The sequence below is a fragment of the Callorhinchus milii genome, unplaced genomic scaffold (genome assembly GCF_018977255.1).
Source record: "Callorhinchus milii isolate IMCB2004 unplaced genomic scaffold, IMCB_Cmil_1.0 Scaffold13, whole genome shotgun sequence".
NCBI classification, from domain to species: Eukaryota; Metazoa; Chordata; class Chondrichthyes; order Chimaeriformes; family Callorhinchidae; genus Callorhinchus; species Callorhinchus milii.
Genome location: NW_024704754.1, coordinates 1704046 through 1727621, shown reverse-complemented (window position 1 = coordinate 1727621; position 23576 = coordinate 1704046). Strand labels below are relative to the sequence as shown.

The window sequence follows — 23576 nt, the reverse complement described above, 5'->3', positions numbered from 1 at the left end:
CTCGGGATCTCACTCACACTCGGGATCTCACTCACACTCGGGATCTCACTCACACTCGGGATCTCACTCACACTCCGGATCTCACTCACACTCCGGATCTCACTCACACTCCGGATCTCACTCACACTCCGGATCTCACTCACACTCGGGATCTCACTCACACTCGGGATCTCACTCACACTCCGGATCTCACTCACACTCGGGATCTCACTCACACTCGGGATCCCACTCACACTCCGGATCCCACTCACACTCCGGATCCCACTCACACTCCGGATCTCACTCACACTCCGGATCTCACTCACACTCGGGATCTCACTCACACTCGGGATCTCACTCACACTCCGGATCTCACTCACACTCCGGATCTCACTCACACTCCGGATCTCACTCACACTCCGGATCTCACTCACACTCGGGATCTCACTCACACTCAGGTCACTCACACTCGGGATCTCACTCACACTCAGGTCACTCACACTCGGGATCTCACTCACACTCAGGAACTCACTCACACTCAGGTCACTCACACTCAGGTCACTCACACTCCGGATCTCACTCACACTCGGGATCTCACTCACACTCGGGATCTCACTCACACTCGGGAACTCACTCACACTCAGGTCACTCACACTCAGGAACTCACTCACACTCAGGTCACTCACACTCAGGTCACTCACACTCAGGTCACTCACACTCAGGTCACTCACACTCAGGTCACTCACACTCATCGGCTGTTCACACTCGAGATGTTCACACTCGAGATGTTCACACTCGAGATGTTCACACTCGCTCCCCCTCACTCCGCCCCCACAGTCTGAGCCCCGGGAGGGAGGGGGTGGGGGGTGGGGGGGGGTTTCCTTCCCTCGGGTTGCGGGGCTGTGGGCAGCCGCACGCGCGGTGCCGGTGGTGCCGGTGGTGGGGCTGTCCCGGGGGGGAGAGGCGGGGGGGGGGGTGTGTGGGGGGTGTCTGGGGTCGGCCGCGGTGGTGGCGGCGGCGCCTGGTCACAGCCCCGGGGTCCCGACGGGGCGGACACTGAGGAGAAACTTCATGAAGGTCCCTCCCGCTGCTCGCGGCGTTTCCGTCAGCGGCGACGCTGCTGCGCAACCTAACCTGCTGTCCGTGTGTGGGTGGGGGTGGGGGGGTGGGCTTGACTGACCGGCGGGCCGAACCAATCACAGCCCGGGAGCGGGTGACTCCGACCAATCAGCGCTGAGCCAGCGCCCGGCCAGGTCCCGCCCCCGCGCCGCCAACACGTTCGGTTGAGCGGTGGCGCCGCCCTGTCAATCACAGCCGTTGCTAGAGTGGGCGTGGCTTGCGTCAGTTTAAAGGCGAGGGTGCCTTTTTGGCGCGTCTGCTGCTCTTAAAGGGACCGTGTGCCCGAATTAAAGGGACCGTGTGCCCGAATTAAAGGGACCGTGTGTCCGAATTAAAGGGACGGTGTGCCCTGCACACACACCACACACACACACACACACACACACAACACTGTGGACACAATCTCCAGCGCCTGCAGGGCATGAATCAGGGCTCCCGGAAGTTTGCGTCTTCGGGGAAAAACTTTTTTTTTGGCTCCGCTCTGGATATCCAAATGGGTATCTTGCCGCCCACCCCCCCCACACACACACACACGCCTCTGTTTGCCGAGCGGGAAATAGAAACCCGGTTGTGAGTCGATCGGCGGATCGCTTTTCCGGGGTGGTGGGGGCTCGGGTAATAATACCTTTTTTTAAAAAAAATGATAATTTGGTCGCTCAAACCACGACTGTTTGTGGGGAGGAGGGGCGGGGGGACACTTCTGTGCGCCATTGGCTGTCGCGTTTCATCCGCAAAGTACAATTCACTGGACAGTATGTCCTGTGAAGCGCTTTAAGAAGTCTCGAAGATGTGATAAGGCGCTGTATCAGCGACAACAACGTGCATTTATATAACGCCCTCCATGCTGGGTAGGGTCCCGGAGCGCTTAAATATCTTTTTTTATTAATTTAATAAATCCCATGAAATTGTAGGCACCTGAGAAGACACAAGACTCTGAGATGTCGTTCAGTGTTGGTCAATTCTCTTCCGCGTTTCACATATTTACATAGCGCCCTCATGTAAGACAACACCTTGAAGTGTTTTACAAGGACAGGGTTGGACGTGGAGCAAGGAAGAAGAGGGCGTTGGCTATAATGATATTAATCTTTACATTTAATATGGCACCTTTCATGTCAGATGTCGCCCAGTGTGCTCCACGGGATACACTGCAAAGTGGAGTGACAGGGTGTTTCGTTTCGTACACGTAGTACAGGTGGAGGTGGATAAGATGCAAGTTTTTCAGATGGTTTTAAAGACAGATAGAGGGGGAGACGGAGAGGCACAGGGAGGGAGTTCTAGTAGTTAGGACAGGAGGGAGTGAAGGCATAATCACAGCTGGTGATGCAGAGAACTGGGTGATATATCTGGTGTGAACTCCATTAACGATGATTAAAAAAAACAATTCAGAAACCAACATGTAGCACCACAGAGAGATGTGGTCTTCATAGTCAGGAAATTCTCATGATTCCTATCTGCGTGTTCCTCAGGGTGATAGCCATCCCTTCCAGTTTGTGCTGTGATCGCTCTAGTTTTGTCTCACCATAATCTTGCACCCAGAATTGGACAATATATTCTAAATGGTGCTAACCGTTAAAATCACAGTAAAATCCTGTGAAATGTTTTGAGACGTCTTGATGACGTGATCAAATGCTATATCATACAGTTCTTATTGTTACATTAGCACTGAATGATACAGGGTTAAAATAAACTATTTTGACTAACATTTACAGTAAATATCCTCAGATGTATCCAGTTCTTGGATACCCTGATTAATATCAGCCTCAAAATAACTGCTCATTTTGAGTGACTACTTTAAGTTTATAAACACAAATTAAATATTTACCATCCGTGACAAATGGAATCTATTCCTTGTGTATACATTTTTGCTTTTATTGCACCGAAGTAAATTAGGTTTCCTTCTATTTATCCACATTAAATGTTACTTTCCATGTCTTAAGCAGCCACCTGCATGTGTCCCACTTCCATTGAATTATACTACTCGTTGCAGCTGTGAAGCACAGTGTTATCAAGAAACAAATACTTGAAAGCAGTATTCTCTGCACTGTTCAGAAAGAGCATAAACAGAATAGACCTCCACAAGTCTCTGCCTACACCCCCGTCCCCCCACACCCACACAAACTCAGAACCTTCCATGTTTTATCCACATTGTTTTGCCGGCAAAATACACAGTCACTACATTTTACAGTGAATCATGTGAAACACTTTGAGACACCCCCGGATGTGAATGGTGCCGTGTATTATTATTTTTATTATTGTCATTATTATTATCATCATCTACTGCTTTTCTACTTCCAAATCAATTAGCAAATCTACCTTCTGAGTTCTAATACTTGACTAGAACCATAGGGTTTACTTTCGGGATGTGCTCCCACACTGCTGTGCCAGTAGTCACTATATGAAGTGCCAGTAAATGAAGTCCCTCCAGGAACTTACAGATCCTTTAAACTGATACCAGAGTAACCGAGGAGGAAAGTGAGGCTAAAAACAGAAGGTATGTACCATGCAAAGAAATCAATATTTTTATCCAACAATGAACGTGTTCTGCTTGTATCATCTCCAAACAGATGCGAGAGTAATTTGAATGGAAAATACTTTGTGTTCTCTCTCTCCCCCACCCCCCAAAAAAAACTTTCCCTTTCCTTATAATAGTAATAATCATAATTCTTGTGTTTGAGATCGTGCCTTATCGGGTCTTCGAGACGTCTCAAAGCGCTTCACGGGATACACTGCAAAGTGAATCGACTGTATACTTTGTGGGCGATGGGATGTTGTAGGTAAAGCAGGAGGTGCCCCTCCGGGGAGAGAGTGCGCATTCCATTCCAACAATCTCTCTCAGGAATTTCCAACAACAACTTGTGTTTGCATAGCACCCCTCCTGTGGGGGTAGCATCCCGGAGCGCTTCAATTTCCACGTGTGGGCGGGACGCATGGAATTCTCAGCTCGGTTTGGATACTCTTGAGCGCGGTGATGGGTGACAGACAGACGGACGGACGCCCAGTTGACCTTCCCCCCCCCCCCCCAATACTCACCCACTAAAAAAAAATGATGGAAGAAAGTGAAAATGAAAGTTTGTGTTTGGCAAATCAAACCTCTTGAGTGGGTGCTGTCCTCCTGTGGCAATAATCTGCATTGCTGCTGATACACAAACTAATATAGTCATTTCTCCCCCCCACCCCAAGGTCAGGAAATCACACCTGCCTTAAACTAAAGAATTAAAAGCCTTCATCAGCCCGACTCTGATGTCCTGTGAATTGCGGTCATGTTGAAATCCGGGAAAGCATAAATGTGTAGCGCGACGCATCTGAAATACAGCAGAAACACTTTAGAATCTGAAGGATCGGAGGCGATGAGGGGGATAAATAAATAGCCTGATAGTGATTGCAAGCTGACAGGTTGTTTGGGTGTGGGGGGTGGTGGGGGGTAAAGCTTTGTCGAAACGGAAAAGTAGCCCCATCCCAGTTGGTGGAGTGGAATTTTTTTTAAAAGCCGGGGGACAATCGAGAAGCATTTTGAGAATAAATTTGAATGTGAATCCATATCTGCTCCGCTAGAATGTTAGTTTATTGAAAGCCTTCATTCAAGCTCAGCCACAGGAGACATCGTCAGGACTGCGGCATTTCCATCAATTATGCAGTCGGCCTCGCACCAGGATCCTGACGTGAATATCATCAAGTAGTTGCGGTCTTGAGGCCCTATTGTAACTGGACGCGTAATACTTAATCATCCAATATGGTACGGCTCCATCAGAGCAAATAACACGCAACGTAGAAAGGCTCCATTGTACATGTTCGACTGGAGTTAAGGGAGGCACTGTGCGCGCGGGTTTCCTTTTGTCGCTTTCTAACGTAATAAGTGATGAGTTTTGTCAGTGATAACAAAACAAAGTTCGCAAAGACCTACCGCGCTGGGCGAGAACCCGAGCGTGATTACCGGTGGTGAAAGCTTTGTGCGGAAAAAAAAAAGGGGGGCAAGGATTATCCCTCTGTGTGGTTTTGACCGCTTTATTTGGAGGTTAGAATTTGCCGGTGCAGATTGACTGCCTTCGCTGGTCTGCAAACTTTCCTCGGTTACATTCTCTCTCCATCCAGACAGACAGACTGCTGAGTATTCAAAGTAATTGGCTACTTATCTCACTGCTGTTGCAAAAAAAAAATGTGGCTCGTGCAAATGAGTTGGCCTGTTGCCCGCGTAACATTCTTTTCGCATCTAATTCACTTCAGTCTTAAATCTAATTTCTTCACTTCCACCGTCCTCTACGCTTTTGACAGAAATTGCAATGTGGCCTTGACGTCACCGATAATGCTTTAACCACCACACACATATATATATATATATATATATATATCAGGTTCCCCTTTACAGTAGGTGGGCGGAAAGATTACTGCATATTATCTGAAAATTCCCCACTCTCAACCCAGAACCAGCCATTTCGTTGTTCGGTCACTGAAACAGAAAGCAAGGTTGCTGACTTATCAATTTCTCTGCTCGTATCGCTCTTAAAACAAAATTAATAATTTGGTTTATCCAAAGCAAAACAGTAATAAATTGGCCATTTTCAATCCACGGCTGTTTGTGGGGACGCTGCTGTGCGCAATCGGCTGCCGCGTTTCGCCCACAAATATACGGTCAATTCACTTTACAGTATATTCCGTGAAGCGCTTTGAGACGTCTGGAAGACGTGATGAGGCGCCGTATCAAATGCGAGGATTATTATTATTATTATTACAGGTTGACAAAACTCCAGCCATCAGAAATCGAGGCCCATCCTTTCTGTGGACCTATAAACTTGGAAACTTATAAGTGCCCTCGTGGGGTGGGGGTGGGGGGGTAAAAAAGCTGCATCAATTTGGGTTTTGGCGTGAGATTGAAGGCTATAAGTGTAATAAGCAGATATTTTGGAGCAACTTGCTGTTGAGAGCATAGAATCTTATAATATTATTATTATATTATTACTGTTATAACACATTAGGAGGCCATTTGGCCCATCATCCCTGTGACAGCTCTTTGAAAGAGCTATCCCATCGACCCCACTCCCCCGCTCTTTCCCCAGAGCCTTTCAATTTTTTCTTTTCAAGTACCTATCCAATTCCCCCTTGAAAGTTATTATCGAATTTGCTTCCACCGCCCTTTCAGGCAGTCCGTTCCAGATCGTAACAACTCTCTGTGTAAAACAAAATTCTCCTCGTCTCCCCTCAGGTTCTTTTGCATTTGAAAGTCATCTGAAAACCAACTAGCAAAGGCTGTTCAGGGCCGGTAAGACATTATTACATTCTTGAGTTTCACTCAATTACTTATCAAGGTCAGAGGAATTTTTTTTGTAAGAAACTGTGTTCTTTCCACAGGCGGACATGCTTAAACATGACTAAGGAGTAAGCAGTCAGGGTGTAACCTAATGGATTTGAATCTGACTTGTTTGAAACATGAATTGTCCTTTTGTCCTATTTATTATTTTTTCTTCTTCAGTGAAATAACACGCCGTTGGCTTAAGCTGTGAAAATGTGGTTTCTTGTTAAGAATTCTAATCCTATGTTGAACTGTGCCAAAAATTTAAGGGCAGGAGGATGAGAAATTCTTGGGATGTTTCCAGATGTCTGTCGATTTCAGTGCCTTGACAGCTATTTACAAATGTAATTTTTCACTAAAAAAGCTGCGTTCTGCCTTATTTTGGAACCGGTACTCAACATGATGAATAACAGATTTTGAATGTTTTTCTTTTCTAAAAAAACCCCAAAGCCATGAATAAATGGACCTTCGATTCCGATGTTTCTCTCTCTAACATTGCCAATCTCTTTCGGAACAGCAACTTTTGTTGTGCAATGTTAGAGAGAAAGCAGATGGCCTTTGCCCATAGTGAACATGTACTATGGAATACTCTGAACAGAAAATAGCTGAACAATCTTACAGCAAGCCTGTATATACATATATATATATATATCCCTTCTTCCCCCAGCCTTAATATAATGCCTCCAAAAATAATATTAATAATTTGGTCACTTAATGCACGACTGTTTGTGGGAAACTGCTGTGCGCAATTGGTTGCCGCGTTTCAATTTCATCCCAAAGTTCCTCCCCCACTCCCTCCTCAATTAAGACTTACCTCTATGACCACACTCTCAGTCCCCTCTCCTGTCCCATCTTAGAGGTGTCCGGGCAGCTTTGTAAAGCTCTTCCAGATGTCCTCCTGGCTTGAATGGCGCTGTACAAATTGTATGGTATTGAAATGGGGACGAAGTGACAGTAAGTATACAAACACTTGACTAAAAATTGCTGTTTTATTAAACAATGCCGAAAAAATAGTAATGCTTTAATTACACAACTTACCAGAATACAACTCTACAATCAAATCTAGCCGTGTAAGTAGAAAGTTTATTTAAAAACACGAATTACAAAAAGTACAACTCTTACTTGGACTTTTCCTTATATGTGAAGGTTGCATTTCTTCTCAAAAAAGTATTTGAATCTGCAGTTTTACTGAAACCTATAGCACCACTTTGTTTTGTTGGGTTCATTGCCTCCTTCAGCATCCTACGGGAATGTTACAAGGATCTGAAATTCATCTAAAAGTGTTAATCTGTGGCAAACAGAACAAAAACAGTTACTGGTGGAGAGTGATATTGATTAGATGCTATCATAGGACAGTTGTAAAGGTGGACAGCAGTTTGGGCCTTAGGTCAAGTTGGATCCAGGATATATACAAAACACACACACACACGCCTGCTAGCACAACGGTGGTATTCATTCCAGTTTAGGTCTTTTGAGGAGATAAAATGGTTAAATAAAATATATTCTTCGAACTCAGTATCTTTGGTATTCAGAACAATAAGCCTCGTTGATTGCTTACTTATTACTTAAACGAGTAGAATGGTTTGGGAGTAGAATTTTGCATCCAGTGAGTTCTTGCAGAGTGCATACAATACATATCCCTCATCGAGTCTTAAACCCTCAAAAGACATTCACAGTGACCCCTTTATTTTCTTGACCTCACAAGCTTACAACATTCAGCATATTAATCGTAAAATGTAAAGAGGCTTATACTCATAATAATCCTTGCATTTGATGCAGTGTCTTTCATGTCAGGAGGATGTCTCAAAGCGCTTTATAGGATTCACTGTTAAGTGTAGTGTCACTGTATTTTGAAGGCAAATGCGGCAGCCAATTGAATATATTCCTAATAGAAATATGTTTTCTATTGCTTGGTTTTGGTTGTAATTTTATATGTAAATACAGCTTGTACTCCATACATTCATTGACCTTGGGAGCTACCTTAGTTCTTTACATTTTCTTTACGTAAATAAGCCAGTCAAAAGGAACGTTAAAGCTACCGATATTTCTTACGCACAGTTTTATTTAAAAATACAACTGTACAGTAAACAGTCTTGTCAACTGAAGATCCTTTTTAGGGTTAGGATGTGAGTTATTCCATCTGGTGGATCTGGATCATAAAATGTAATGTTCCCAATTTCATTCAATCGATTCCATATGTTCCTTTTCCCTTCACTCCAATTATAACTTTGTTTAACTGACTTTCCTTTACCCATACCATTCATTCTTGTGGTATCTGATTGAGACTGCCATTTAGTGCTGTGGTATTAGCAATATTGCACTGGAGGCTCACAATTACTTTGAACCGGATTGAAATTGCCCAAAGTATTTTCACCCAAAAGCTAAGGCTTCAATTCTGTACATCTATCCTGGATTCAAACACAGACTTAAACAAGGCGACAAGATAGATATCTTAACCCATTCCCAACCGTTACACAATCTCTGAACAGCAGACGCTTACACCCTTAAAAAAATAGATTTGAGGACGTACCATTTCAATTAGATTAACCATTTCAGAATGTCAAGATTGAAACCTGTTGGTGTTTCTGACAAAAAACACTCAACAAGATTCTCATTGTGTTTACTAAACCCTTCATTAATCATTAATCAGACTTGACAAAATTAAAAAAAAACAGACACAGGAAGGGTTGGGAAAGGGAGCGAGACAGAAAACTGGCTCAAACACCCATCATTGCATCTTCCTATACATCGCGCTCTGACCAGCTATGGAATCCGGAACAAACTGAGACCATCTCTGGAAGCCCCTCTCGATTAATCAAACTGTGTCACAAGTGAGGCAGCAAAACACTGGCGTGGATGTTTTTAAAGGATGTAGAACTCACCATCTGGATGAGAAATTGCCTTGGATCTCGACTTTATAACATTAAATAAGACACTATTTTCTTAACTTTTTTTTAAGAGCATCTGAATTTGACAGATTCTTAAAATCAGTCACGGTTCTTAAGCCGTTTTTCCAGAGATTCTTTAAGAACTAACTACGACTACAAAAAAAAAGGTTACAAAAAGCAAGACCGAATTCAGGATTTTTGCTAAATTCTTTTGTTTTGAATTAAGAAAATTGTGTTAATAATAATCCTTGCATTTTGATAGAGCGCCTTATCACGTCTTCGAGACGTCTCAAAGCGCTTCAAAGAAAATATACTGTAAAATGAATCGGCTGTATGTTTTGTGGGCGAAACCTCCACACAGGTCTAAACTCAGGTGCAATTTCTCCCCCAGAAGTTCTGCTCAATGGACCTGATCAATTCTTCGCATCGTAGGTACAGCACTATAGAATATGCCCGGTGCAGATCCATGTATGTTTTGCTAAGAGCCGCTTTTTCTCACACAGCCAGCCGTCTGTTACGTTCAGGTGCGTAATTACACAGATTGAGCTGAACGAAACTGCAAGTGTCAGAGGAACGTCCACGTCTACTCTGCAGTAATGCTCAAGTCAGTGCTAAGACCGAGGATTCCGAGGCTCAGGCAGAGACTGTTAGTGCGTTAGTTATTCTAAACCGTCGGCGAGATGCTTGGATACAAGATTTCCGTATCATTCCTCCGCCAAAAACATCACTTAGCTGGTGCTAATTTGCAATTGATTAAGCACAGAAGTGGATGGGTAGGCCCAGCTGAAAGCCCAAGTGATACTGATGCTCTTTACCAACAATAATTCTGTATTCTTGCGCAAACTCTATCGTTCAGTGTGTGACGAGACCTCAAGGGACACCGAAAAGAAAATGAACAGAGAGATAAAAAAAAATCAAGTCAATATCTCGGTTCCCCCATAAATAAATGAAACGGACATAAGCACAGCAGAATAATTGAATACGCTTCGCAAACACACTTGCGGAATTCATCAAGCATTCCTTGGGTGTAGATGGAGTTAAAATAAAGCAACGTAAAGTCTTCGCTGTGGAGCTTAAGAGCACAGGAGCAGAAACCTATTCAGTTTTAACAAACTAAACTAGTTTTGAGCATTTTCATCTTTAAAAGTTATCCTTATTAAACAAGGCGGGGGGGGGGGGGGGGGGGGGGTGGAATGGTTTATTTCCTTAAGCTGAGAAATAGGTTTCTCAAGGAACTAGGAAATATGGTCCTCAGTTCTGCGGGTAAGTATTATATATTTACTTGAACAACTTCTATTTATTCTTGGTCACCTGGGTGTCTGATACATGTGGAAACTCATCACTGTGCTTAAGAGAATCCAAACCAAAACAGAGTGTCATGCCTTCCATCTACACATAGAAATCCCAGAGATAGATTGTTGGAATGGAATGTGCTCTCTCCGCCTGGAGGGAGGCATCCTGCTTACCTAATTCCGGAAAGTATTAGGCGCAGGTTGGTGAGAGCCAAGGCTTGGGGGAAGCCCAGAGTGTGCGCTGGGGGTAACTGCTGGAGTCTGATCAGCTAAAACAGCATAGCTTGACATTGAGAGCATTTTCTGACGAGCTTTCCCACTGCTTGTCACCTGGAAATCAGTTCAGCTCTAAGGAGACCCTGCTTTACCTCCCCACCAAGGAGGATAGTCATTAATTGGTCACTTTGACATCCGACACGTGCGGGTTTGAGGCCTCACCAGGTGAACGATAAGTACCAGGAACTCCCTGCGAGTTTGCCGGTGGGCACCACAGCTCAGGATGAAACGTGCGAGAGCATTGCCGCAGCTCGGGGGGACACACGCATCCTTTCCCACTGAGCGATGTCTCTACCAGTTGGAGGTGCAGAGCTTGAGCAGCAACTGTTTACGTTTCTGCAAGACAATCAAGGCGGATTCCAAACACCGGGATTACAAACTCGTGTTCACAAACTCAGACTCCAGATTACACCTTCCAGCAGCTGCCGTCCCCAAGCCTAAGAGCTTCCTCATCAGCTATCTGACGGACATCTGCCTTCAGGGTGAAGGGAGGATCTCTCCAGGACAAATTGTGATGTGCCAGCGTCACAAGTTGTCCTCGAACATAAAACGCCTTGAAATGGTTAGTAAGAATCTGGTCGAAGCTACAATAGCCGATAAAATTAACAAGAACGTGGTATGAAACTAGAAGATTCTAAGTAATCGATTAGAACTTTTCAAATATAGATATATATATATACACACACATTAATCTTTGGTTTATGCAAATGAATCCTTATAAAATGTGCACATTAGTTAGAGATAATCAGAAATATAAAGCATGTCATCCAAGAAGGAGTGGGTCCAGAAAATTGTTAGCAGAAACAAGGTTTGCAACCACATATTATGTCACAGCATTGTAGCAATCAATCTGCTGACGGAAAAAAATATAACTGGACGTATGCGATTTTTTTTAAAAAAAAGAATCGGGAAAACGAAACCAGTTAATGAATTACGTTTGTACGTCACAGAAGATTGTAAAAAAAATAAGAACAGGGCATTTTCACCTCAGGTAGACAATGACGCATGTTGGAACTCACAATGCTACCCCACATTCATCATACAAGTTGAAATGACAGGTCAGAGACTGCTGACTGCATCAATGTGTGATCCAACTTATACCGAGACGATCCCAGGAAGAGCAGAGTCTAGAAAACACAGGTTTGATTCGCCACATTAGAATGTTGTTAAGCCTCTTATTGAGCCAGAGATCGCTAACTAACCTGAATAGCCTGGATTCTGCATAATTTCCTTGTTGCAGCGATCAAAATCTACAGAAAGCATTGGTGTTTGCAGATAAGCCCTATATTCTCCCTGGGACGAAGCATTTCACTCAGCATAGCATCATTCCTGCTTTCTCTCACCAATTCTTTCCTCCTCTGAAAGTCTCCTCTTTGCCTTTTCCTCTCCTGAAGAGTTTTGACTATTAGGCTATTAAGTGTTCAGATGGCATGAGCCTAATCCTTTCCTCACCCACAGCTTCTAGCGGAGAGCAATTAGGAACTGGAATGATTTTTTTCCTCCCTATACTAGGGTTATTGAGACCAATTGTAGAGTCCCAAAGAGCGACCTAACCCCAACTAACGTCAGAACTCAATGCAAAACTTGTGCATTTATGGTCCACGTGACTTAGTATTACTGTTACCAAGTATTACTAAAGAAGCTCTGCTCTTATTACTCCAGGATTGAGCCAGAACACACAGAAATGTAATGTGTGCCTTTACCGTCAAGATGACCACTTATTAACGCTTCTGAAATGGATAATCCCACCAGGTAGATAGAAGAAGTTTCTAAGTCAGTCATTAGAAGGTGTATTTCCTTACTCTGGGCATTATTTTTGAACGATACATTCTTATTAAAAATCACTAATGATAAAAATATAAGAACCTCTAATGTCCCCTAGTATCTTGCCTCTCTGCCCCCACCCTTTGGAACTCGATCCCACAAGCCCTTCGCCTTGCTCCCTCCCTTGCCTCCTTCAAGGCACAACTCAAGACCCTCCTTTTCGACCATGCCTTCAGCTGCCCTCCTACATGTCTGCAGGAGGGCGGCTGAAGGCATGGTCCTTGTCCCCACCACACTCGGGTCCTGATCCCTGACTGTTCAGCGCCCCGGGACATCCTCCTGACGTGAAAGGCGCTTCACAAATGCAATTTTGTTGTTGTTGTTGCAACAGTTCGTTGATGCTATTTGATCAGAGGAGCCCATCCCATGTCTCACCTTGAATAACAAGAGCTGATTTCTATTAAATAAAAACAAGAGATCGGTGGGAACACTCAGCAGGTCAGACAGCATCTCTGGAGAGAGGGAAGTGAGGTGAGTTAACGTTTCAGGTCAACAGCGTTAACTCACTTTCCTCTCTCCATAAAGAACAATAATAATAATAATCCTTGCATTTGACATAGTGCCTTATCACGAGACGTCTCAAAGCGCTTCACAGGATATACTATAAAGTGAATTGACTGTATATTTTGTGGGTGAAACGAGGGCAGCCAATTACGCACAGCAGCGTCCCCACAAACAGTCTGCCTGACTTGCTGAGTGTTCCCAATGACTTCCGTTTCTATTTCAGACTTCCAGCACCTGCAGTACTTTGCCTTCAGATTTCTTGTTTAACGGTTGTGGGTTCAGTGTCTGAATCCGATTACGTCTCGAAAACGCATGCTCTCACCACACGTGTGCAACCATTCACCAAAGGGGCAAGTGCCTACCACCCTCTCTCTTTTTTTGTTGCCACAGACTTTGCATAAAGTTATTTGAACACAAGTCCTCGTACGTTCCTAAGTAAAGGACGTGTCCGAGAAACAGCATTCAACCTGGGAGCCTTGGGGGGTGTGGGGGGAGGGGGAATGTGTGCGAATGAGCCATTTTAAAGTGCAAAATCGAAAGATAGGTTACACATCAATCCTGAAACGAACAGGTCAACGTGTGAAATGGGATACGGCAGCCCAGAGCAGCTCTGCGTCTTCTACAAATTCAGCAACCGGTTTGAGAAAGAAAAAAACACACACGAAGTATACACACCCACATTGGCCCCACATTGTACAGTGATCCATCCACTTTTGATTGATTTCAGCAGGAGCGGATACTAGGACTCTTCTTCCCATCTGTTCAGAGATTGAACGTCGAAAACACAAGGCCTGGAAAACTAAAAGCCGTAGTTCACAGAGGCTGATGATCACACGGACTTTCTGAACCATGTCTCGGAAATATTACAACTGATTTTTAATGACTTTTCGCCTTCTGCTTCCTCCTTTTAAAGTGCCATCGCGTCAGCTATTGTTTTTTTTAAAAAATCGTTCACGTATTCCATTTAGCCAATTGGACTAGATCACATCATATCTCTTGATTAGAAAATAAATAGCCAAAGAGTAGGACGGGTAGCTGTCAGGTGAGGTATGATTTGTAATCACGTACGGATGGATTCTTGTGTGTTTCACCTGCAAGGCACTAGTAAATAGTTTCATTATTTCAGCATGAAAAGTACTGGCGCACTGTAAGAGCGTCCAACTTCATCATGAACAAACACCTGCCTTGTACCCAATTCATTCCTGAGATTAACCTTTCAAAAATACCGGAAAGAATATAAAAAAAACCCTGGATTTTTTGATAGGTACAAAAACATCCCCTAAAAAAACACCCTTGATAAGAATGAAGGAAAACATTTCAATCGCCGGGAATCACCAGTTACTACAAGTCCTTCCTCTTGTTGAATTTTTCCAGCACTGTTGCATTTGTATTTTCGAACACCCACTGCTGATTAGCGGATGACGGGTGGCAGATATTCATAAAGATCTTTTTATCAGTTCCACTGGAGTCTAGGCAGCTGTTAGTGACTTGATGGTAGAGAGTCTTATCCTAGAAAAGATAATAACTAGATTAGAAGGCAATAGACAAATCGGTTCAGTATATAATAACACGACGACACAACAACGACAACTTGCATTTATACAGTGGCCTTTTACATGGGGTAATGTCGCAGTTGCTTAACGATGGTGTAGCTCGACGCGGAGCTGGGGAGAAAGGACGCTCAGACGGCCAGAGCCAGCCGGGCGAAGGAATTGGGTTGAGGAGTACAGTGCGAGCAAAGAGATATGTAGGGTCATGGCAAAGGAATTGGGAGAGATACAAGCCATGACCCTACATATCTCTTTGTTTCTGGAGGACTTCAGCTGTTTTTCACGTTTTTCGAAATTTGATCTGGTCGAAATCTGTCCTTAGACTGGCCAAAAAGCAACAGCGTCTAGACACTGAACTCAAAGTTACAATTCCATTCTTGACCTGGATTTGCAGACAGATTTGGAGGGGATCTCGATGACCAATGGTAGAAGCGATTAAGTCTGATCTTGCCTTGGCATCTCGTACCTTTTTATATTGCCATAGCTGGTTGCCCCTCATTCCGTGGCAGTCGTACAGTGAGAGCGGACTGTTGTTGGAAACGGCATCAAAACAAAATTTTCGAGTGTGCAAAGGATCTCCAGGGCGTATATCTTCTCTCCAGCCCAACGTGAATACCTGAGAAACAGAGGTAGCAAAGCTAAAGCAACAATCCGCACGTCACAAGGAATTTCCAGGCAAATAATACATATTTTACATATATATATATGTATAACAATCCTTGCATTTGATACAGCGCCTCATCGCGTCTTCAAGACGAGTCAAAGCGCTTCACAGAATATACAGTAAAGTGAATTGACTATATTTTGTGGGCGAAACTGCCCAAATTGTCTGCCCCTAATTCTTTGCATGTTCCCAAGTGTGATTGACCTCTGGAAGGTTTGGGGGTGGGGGTTGGGGTGGGGGGGGGTGGGAATGAAAAGAAAACCATGCTGAAATAGGAGAATCAGCAGAGACCGTATTAGCTGCTGCACCATAAATCAGTTGAACAAACCCAACTTACTGAGCAACATCGCAGCCACCAGATGGCAGTGGTACATTTGGCATTTCTTCTGCTCGGTGCAGTCTACACATTATACTACGGTTTTCATTTTCTTGTGAAAGCCACAGCCCCGACAGTTCCCAAGGTTTTACTGGAAGTGGGACAAACGAGGCCCCTTTTCACGGCCGCTCGCTAAATTCAAAAGTCCACACGTTAACAGGCTGCCCCCAACAGCCACTCACTCATTCGATGTGAGAACGTACTGGTTCTTGGTTTACGAACTGAAATGGAAAGGAGGCTTTCGGTTTACTCACTTGTTCGTGGGACCAGGCACCATCCGCCCCATCTTTGACACACACTTCCAATCTCAGAGGTGTGCCTGAGGACCCATGTTTACTGTCTATGCACAGACCTGCCCCAACATTGCGGATCTAGGGGAGGGGGAAAAGGTACGTGAATTAAATCGTCTTAACAATGAAAGACGGACTTTCAAGCTGAAGATGATGATAATAATAATAAACCTTACATTTGATATAACGTCTTCGAGACGTCTCAAAGCGCTTCACAGGGTATACTGTAAAGTGTAGTGACTGTATGTTTTGTGGGCAAAGCGCAGCAGCCAATTGCGCACAGCAGCGTCCCCACAGACAGTCGCGGATTGAGTGACCAATTTATTATTATTATTTTTTTTAAGGAATTATTACCCTTATTATTAAGATGGATTGTTCTTTTAATTATAGAGCATTATAAAGACAAAGTTGTGAGTCGACCAACTCCTCTGAATTGCTTTCACCCGTCAGCGTGCTGTTAATTGGCTAAATGCTTGCGCTGCACTGTTGCCTTCACAGCGTTAAGACTTATTGGATTGCACAGTTCTAGACTGAGAGGGCACAAGTGGTGCACGTACAACATCTTACAAACTTACCGTCGACGTTTAAACGAAGAGGATGCTTCAGCCACTTGGAACTGCCTATAACCACCAAAAACGCAACAGAACGTCCTTTACCTGGACATCTCCGGAAGTCCGCATATCACAACAAATGTCCTCAAACTCACCTCTCCCCAGGCACCCGCTGGTGGTTCCACTGGTGGATAGTACTTGGGTAGATCCCATGCAACTTCAGTCATGAACCACTTGAAGTTTTTGCAGTTCAGAGAATTCCTCAGTTCTTTCTGCAGAGTTACATCCCCGGCTGAGATGTGTCTGTACTCTGGCCTCCGCTGATAGAGATACTCGGCATACTCATCCATCCACACCTCGGCCACTCGCTTCAAATTCTGAAACACAAATGCGGTTCGTCTGAATAAAACAAAACCCAAACGTAACTATGGCACGACCTGCATTTTTAAAAGTCAATTTATCTGACAAACACATCGGTGCACACGAGGAACGCTGGCCCAGTTAGACATGCTAGTCCCAGTGTCTTTAAGGATTGAAACCGCACTATGGACACGGGATCTGTTTTACGGGATTCTGATCAACGTTTAAAATATCGCTAAGAATTCACTGTAAGAAGGAACTATATATGCCCTGCATTTGATACAGATATTGTGTCATCGAAACTGTCTCAACGCGCTTTGAAGTATTTTTGTGCCAGACTGCAGTGACTATGCATTTGTAGATGAATGAGGCAACCAATTTGTGGTTGACGCAGCAGTGTCCCGCAAACAGCAGCGTAGTGAACGAGCAACTTAATCTGTGGCACTGTTGGTCGGGACACCAGGAGAAACTCCCTTGTCTTTTTGAATCGTACCGTGGGATCTTTAGTGTCCAAGTAAAACAGGCAGGATTTCACGTTAGCTGAAGGAAGGGACATCTGACAATGCAATGCTCACCCCAAGACTCAGGTTAAATGGCATTTTGCACAGCGGAACAGTACTGTCTGGATGTCCAGAGCTCTTAATGAATGCATTGAACATATTGGGGGCTCAATACAAGAGACAGACAATGTCACGTATCAGCCAAACCAAATTACTTTTGTATTAGCACCTCTTAAATGTCAGGAGGTGTATTTTGATGACTGCGAAATACACCACTCAGCACCCCCGTCCATAGCGACTGACAGAGAGTGAAATCTATAGCTTTCAGTGTCAAAATCTTCCCAATTGCAGCTAACATCTTGGACATTGAGGTCACTCGCCCTCGTCTAGGTCCATTCCACTTCTGAGCTGCTCTCTGCTCACCTCCCTACTACACACCAAAACCGTTGTCCATTTTTCATTACCGGCAGTTTAACTGAAATGTCTCGCTGGAAAGGGCATGACATAAATCAATTTGAAAGCGACCAGCTGAGGAGCTCAATTTCCCTGTTGGCTCGAGTTGGCTTGTATGCTCGTTGGCAACTTGTACGCGATATTGGCAGTTGAAGCAATTTGGCAAAATTTAATTCTGCCAGGCACAATTCAGTCCCATGTAAATGCTACAATCTGTTCTCAGTCCAGAATTGTAACGGGGAAATTGAGGTCACCTCCAATCTGGAACCAGTCAAGCCCACACACTCCCATAATTGGAATTGGATCGTGTGGCGAGCAAGTTCCCCAGGGCCAGATGTCAGTATAAACCTGAGGCCTACTCGTCGCTGATGCACCTTGTTCGAAGAATTAAGTTGGGTGAGTGAGGCTTGTGGATACATATGGGATCTGATGTGTGCTAAAACAGGCAGCATCAGTGGGGAAAACTTTGCTCCAACTGTGTTGGAAGTTTGCGGCTTTAGAGGCAGCAAGAGCTTGACAATCTGGTGATCCAACACAGAGGGTAGGAAAGGCGATGGTGGGACATATGAATAATTGCACACTTGGTGCCGCTTACCGTCAAACCTCACACTTAAATTAGGGCCAGCTCTCTCTATTCAAGTCAAATCAAATCCATATTCCCTAATTCGAATTGATTTCCTTCACTCTGTAAAAAAGATCGTCTCCTCAAAATACACCGTTCCTTTTCATAATTTTTCGCATAATCTAACCGACAACTGTGTTTAAATAAAGGAAATGCGGTATTAAGGGAAACCAACGGCATTCACTAAAATATATTTTCGTACACTTCTTTTTAGGGGATGGCGGGTGGCGGTGGGGTGGTGTCGAGGAAGAGATTTGATGCACAACCCACATTCAGTTTTTGTCAATATGATTAAGACTTGACATTGAACCTCAACGTTTAGAGTTTTATAGCATAAATATATCTCACCCTCTCTCGTTTCGTGTAGCTTCAGGAGAACTCATACTCCTGGTTCAAAGCAAAACGATTTTCCGAGTGTTAATTGCAAACTGACCAGATACAACAACAACAACTTGTACTTATATAGCACCCTCCATACAGGGTAGCGTCTCAGAGCGCTTAACAGTGGCGGAGCCTGACTCCGAGCCGGGGGGGTTGGGTGGCCGTAAGCACGGTCTAAGAGGAAAGTTTTCAGGCGGGACTTGAAAGAGGGGTGAGAGGCGCAAGGCGGAGGGATTGAGGGAGAGTGATTCAGAGTTAAACCATGTGACTGTTACTGTACAGAAGCTCTTTAAAGGCGTGGATTTTCTTCAGAGGGGAAAAAAAAAGGCAGGTTTAGTTACTGCAACAAGAGGGAAGCAACATGGAAGTCTAAGCAGAAAAACACTTACTCTGGGCAAGCCAAGACCATTTGGAACCTTGTAGGGTACATATTTCCTGTAGATATGTCCGACCCTGGAGCAAGGAATGTCTTCCATCCGTCCACCACACATCCAGACCTGCCGTCCCATTCAGAGACATGGAAATGAAGAACAATGTGATTTTGAAATAGCTGAGGTGAAACCTATCAGCACTTTAAGATGTAGCACAATGATAGTATAATCCTTGCATTTAATACAGCTCCTCATCATGTCCTTGAGACGTCTCAAAGCGCTTCACAGGATACATTGGAAAGTGAAATGACTGTATTTTTTTTGTGGGCGAAACACAACAGTCAATTGCGCACAGCAGTGTCCCCACAAACAGTCGTGGGTCGAGTGACCAATTTTTTTCTTTTCTTTCTTTTTGAAGGAAGGGATTATTACCCACAGAAAAGGGAATCCACCAATCGACTAACAATTTACTGCTATGTAAATAGAGGCGTGTGGAATGAGGAAACTTGCCCAAGGTATCGCCCTGCCCGGGAATTGAACCCGGATCCTCACACTTGCGAGGCGAGTGCTCTAACCACTGAGCTACAGGACTCCACTGTATGCTTAAGATCCATAGTATTTCTGGAGTTCTGGGCAAGTTATTTTGAGTTCCTCAAGTTGGAGGTGGATACAATAATTTCCCTGGAGGTAGGAACTGTTTAGGGGTTAAAATGATACGATTACACTGCTGGGCATCAGTGCTGGATTATTACTTACCCTATAGGCAATACAATACAGATACAAAACTCCCCAGTGTTATTCTGCAACAGGGAAAAAGGCAGTAAATCATTTTTTTCTTCTAAAATGAACGCTTGCAAGCTATGGGACTAGGCTTTAAAACACAGTTAAAAAATATATTTTTGGAAAAGAAGTGTTAGAAAAGTTAGAAAAGTGCCTCAGAGAGAATTGTTCAAGAGGTTATCTCAATGACAGACAAGTAAAACCAGAAATAACAGCAGGATTTCTGCAATTTTTACTGTGGGGATACATTCATTTATTAACAAATATCATCCAGGACTTCTATAATAATCATATTTCATCCACAAAATATACATTCAATTCACTTTAGTGTACTTCCTGTGAAGCGCTTTGAGACGTCTCGAAGACGTGATAAGGCGCTGTATCAAATGTAAAGATTATTATTATTATTACTTGCATTTGATATGGTGCCTCATCACATCGTTGAAGCGTCTTAAAGTGAAGACTTTTACTCTGAAGTGTAGCGAGCGTGTTTGTACGTGAATGCGTTCAGCCTACCATTCAATCCCAAATTGTAGCATACAGTACAATGGAGTGTTCATTACTAATGATAAGAGATGGTTGTCTGTGAGTTATGAGGCAAGACTGGAACTCAGCAGATCAGGTCACACTTTAAATCAAATGTGGCAAGAAACAAATGGTCACTGGAATTAAAAACTGGCACAAACACACTTTAATTGAACGGAGCCAGTGGTCCGGGAAGAAGAAAAAAAAGAATGATTTTCATTAAGAGCAAGAGTTTTCCAATTAAGAAGCATTAAAGTGTTAGCCTGGCTCAATTGGTAGTACTCTCTTCTCCACGTTATGCACAAATTGGCGCTATCGAGAAGAGGCTGCGCTGGAATAATCCTAAATATTATGGGTCCAACACCCCGTGTTTGGTAAGTCAGCCGTCGGGCTGTGGTAAGACAAGCTGAGATGTCGGAACCCTCTTGTACTTTGTTAAGAATGTTCTGGTTGGTTTCCGCAGGACCTCTGCGTGCTGGTTACCTTGAAAGATATTTCGTACTGTTCTCCTCCCCAGATTTCTAAACCCGTGTCGTAACCGCCCAACTCCCAGAACCACTTTCTGTCCACGGCGAACAATCCTCCCGCCATCACAGGGGATCTGAAAAGAAAGGAGGGTGAGGGCATTTTAGTTGCAAGTTAAGGCGTTGTGCTGAATAAATGGAAGACACAAAATGGGGATTGAATGCAGTTCGGTGAGAAAACCTGAGATTGATTGTCTCAATCGATTGGATTTGGTAGTTTCACTATAGCCATAATTTCCCAAATGCCAGTTAAGAAATCATGGATGAAGTGCCCTTCTCCCAGTTTTGAAAGGTACAGGCCAAACCATTTATTATTATTAATAATAATAAAAATGCAAGGAAATTATTACAATATTAATAATAACAATACTTGCGCTGTATATATGTGTATATAGATAGCGTCTTATGCCATCGCAATGTTTGAAAGCGCTACACAGGATTTACTGTGAAGTGCTGTAATTGTTTGCTGGCAAAAGTGCAGGCGATTTGCGCACAGCAATGTCCCACAAACAGCCATGAAGTGAATGACCAATTTTATCTGGAGGATGATAGGCCTGGAAATCTGTCCCCGAACTCCACCCCCCCCCCCCCCATCCAACAGGCAGACAGGAGGGACCTTGGTTTATTTCAACAACAACAACAAGCATTTATATACAGCGCCCTTCACGTGGGGTAACGCCCTGGAGCGCTTTCATCTAAAGGCCGGCACCTTCAACAACCCAGTGCTCTCCCATTACTGCACTGAAGTGTCAGCCTCGACTGTGAGTTCAAAGTCCCAATGTGGGGCTTTAACTCACTTCCACTTTTGATTCAGAGGGTACCACCTGAGCCAGGCTGCTAATGAGATAATCCAATACATTCAACTCCTCCTCCAAAAGCACTGAAATTCACCAACTCTTCTGCTGTTCGCTAAACAACCCTGGAATTATCAAGAGCTACTGTTTCAAGAGCTACGTCAATGGAACTGTGGAAAACTGAGGCAAGACAGAAGTTAAAATACAAAACCCACAATCCACTAGACTTTGCAGTGTGAAAGCACTTTGAGATGTTCTCCCGGAATGAAAGTCACTGCATCAAATGCAAGGATTATTAAAAGTGCAATTTGATTGCGTTCAATGTACATTCTACAAGTGTTTAATGGGCAGTGAGCACTCCACTGGGAATATTATTCTCTCAGTCCAATCAATCATTTTTATTCCTCTGCACGTTAAATATCTCATAGGAAGAAGTACCTTTTACTTGTTTAATGTCTGTGTTTGAAACGGGAGATACATTACTTACTGTTCCTGAGCTATCCTGACTCTTGGATTGAAAGTATAAATGGTCAAACTATGTAGATACAAACACAATAATCACGGTTGATATAGCATCTCTCACACATCGGGAGGACGTCTCAAAGCTCTTCACGTTATATACTGCAAAGCTGTATTTTGTAGGTGACCCGCGGGAAAAGGCAGCAAAAGTCCCACAAACAGCCATGAAGTGAATGACCGATTTCACGTGGCCATCATTGGCCGGGACACCGGGGGAAACTGCCTTCTTCAAATAGTGCCGTAGAATTTTTAACATCCACCTGAGAACTAAGTGCTCCGGGACCCTACCCCGTGTGATGGGCGCTATGTAAGTGCAAGTTGTTGTTGTTGTTGTTGTACACCCTGGCCAATATGCTGAGACCCGACAATCGAAACGTGGATAGGAATAGGATAGGATAGGAAATAGGAGCCGTGGATCCCATTAGGCAGCCATGACAAACCACTGGGTATTGGTTCCAGTGACTGAGCTGAGTTGCTTTTAAGTGGATCACATTTTTGGGCCCCATTCAATGCTTTAAGAGTTGAGTCATTTAGGTTTTCTTTGATCGTCATTAAACAACATCTTCATCTCCCCCCCACACCCCCCACCAGGTGCTGAAATCGAACGATTATGGTTTCGCATATCGGACGCCTAATAATAATAATCCTTGCATTTGATACAGCGCCTTATCACGCCTTCGAGACGTGTCAAAGCAAGTCACGGAATACACCGTAGAGTGCGGTGACTGACTGTATGCTTTGTGGGAGAAGCGCGCTTACTCGAAAGGCTCGCTCGGGTCACTTTTCGTCAGCTCTGCTGGAATCGGAATACGTTTGTAGTACATTTCCCAGTCAAATGCTCCTCGCATAGCGTCACCAGCCTGCGTCTCATATCCAAAATGCTCGTTGTCAATCACATCAATCATCGGGCAGACGATAGTCTTGCGGCTCTGAGCAATCCTGTCTGAAAGACGACAGCAAATGACGGATTTTAAAACAAAAAAGTTTGGGTGGAGGTTTGAGGAGAAAGAAAAATATTCTGAAACGAACCTCTTCTGAGAGACAATAATTATCCTTGCATTGGATATAACGCCTTATCACGTCTTCGAGACGTCTCAAAGGATGTCCCTGCCAGCCTCACCCTTATGTTCCAATCAAAGAAGATTTTCGG

The 23576-nt window shown here is 44.0% G+C and overlaps 1 protein-coding gene across 1 annotated transcript in view; it reads right to left on the bottom strand.

Moving 5' to 3' along the window:
• Positions 1-14070: 14070 nt before the first annotated feature.
• LOC103183707 (polypeptide N-acetylgalactosaminyltransferase 10) overlaps positions 14071-23576 on the bottom strand; it is a 42026-nt gene continuing 32520 nt past the window's right edge. Inside the window, exons 6-12 of the mRNA XM_007901333.2 lie at positions 23186-23369; positions 21073-21190; positions 19303-19410; positions 16753-16974; positions 16011-16127; positions 15183-15332; positions 14071-14675 (exon numbers count right to left, since the gene is read on the bottom strand). Of these exons, the coding sequence (XP_007899524.2) occupies positions 14508-14675; positions 15183-15332; positions 16011-16127; positions 16753-16974; positions 19303-19410; positions 21073-21190; positions 23186-23369 (1067 nt within the window). The 3' untranslated portion in view covers positions 14071-14507. The remainder of the gene's footprint in view (positions 14676-15182; positions 15333-16010; positions 16128-16752; positions 16975-19302; positions 19411-21072; positions 21191-23185; positions 23370-23576) is intronic.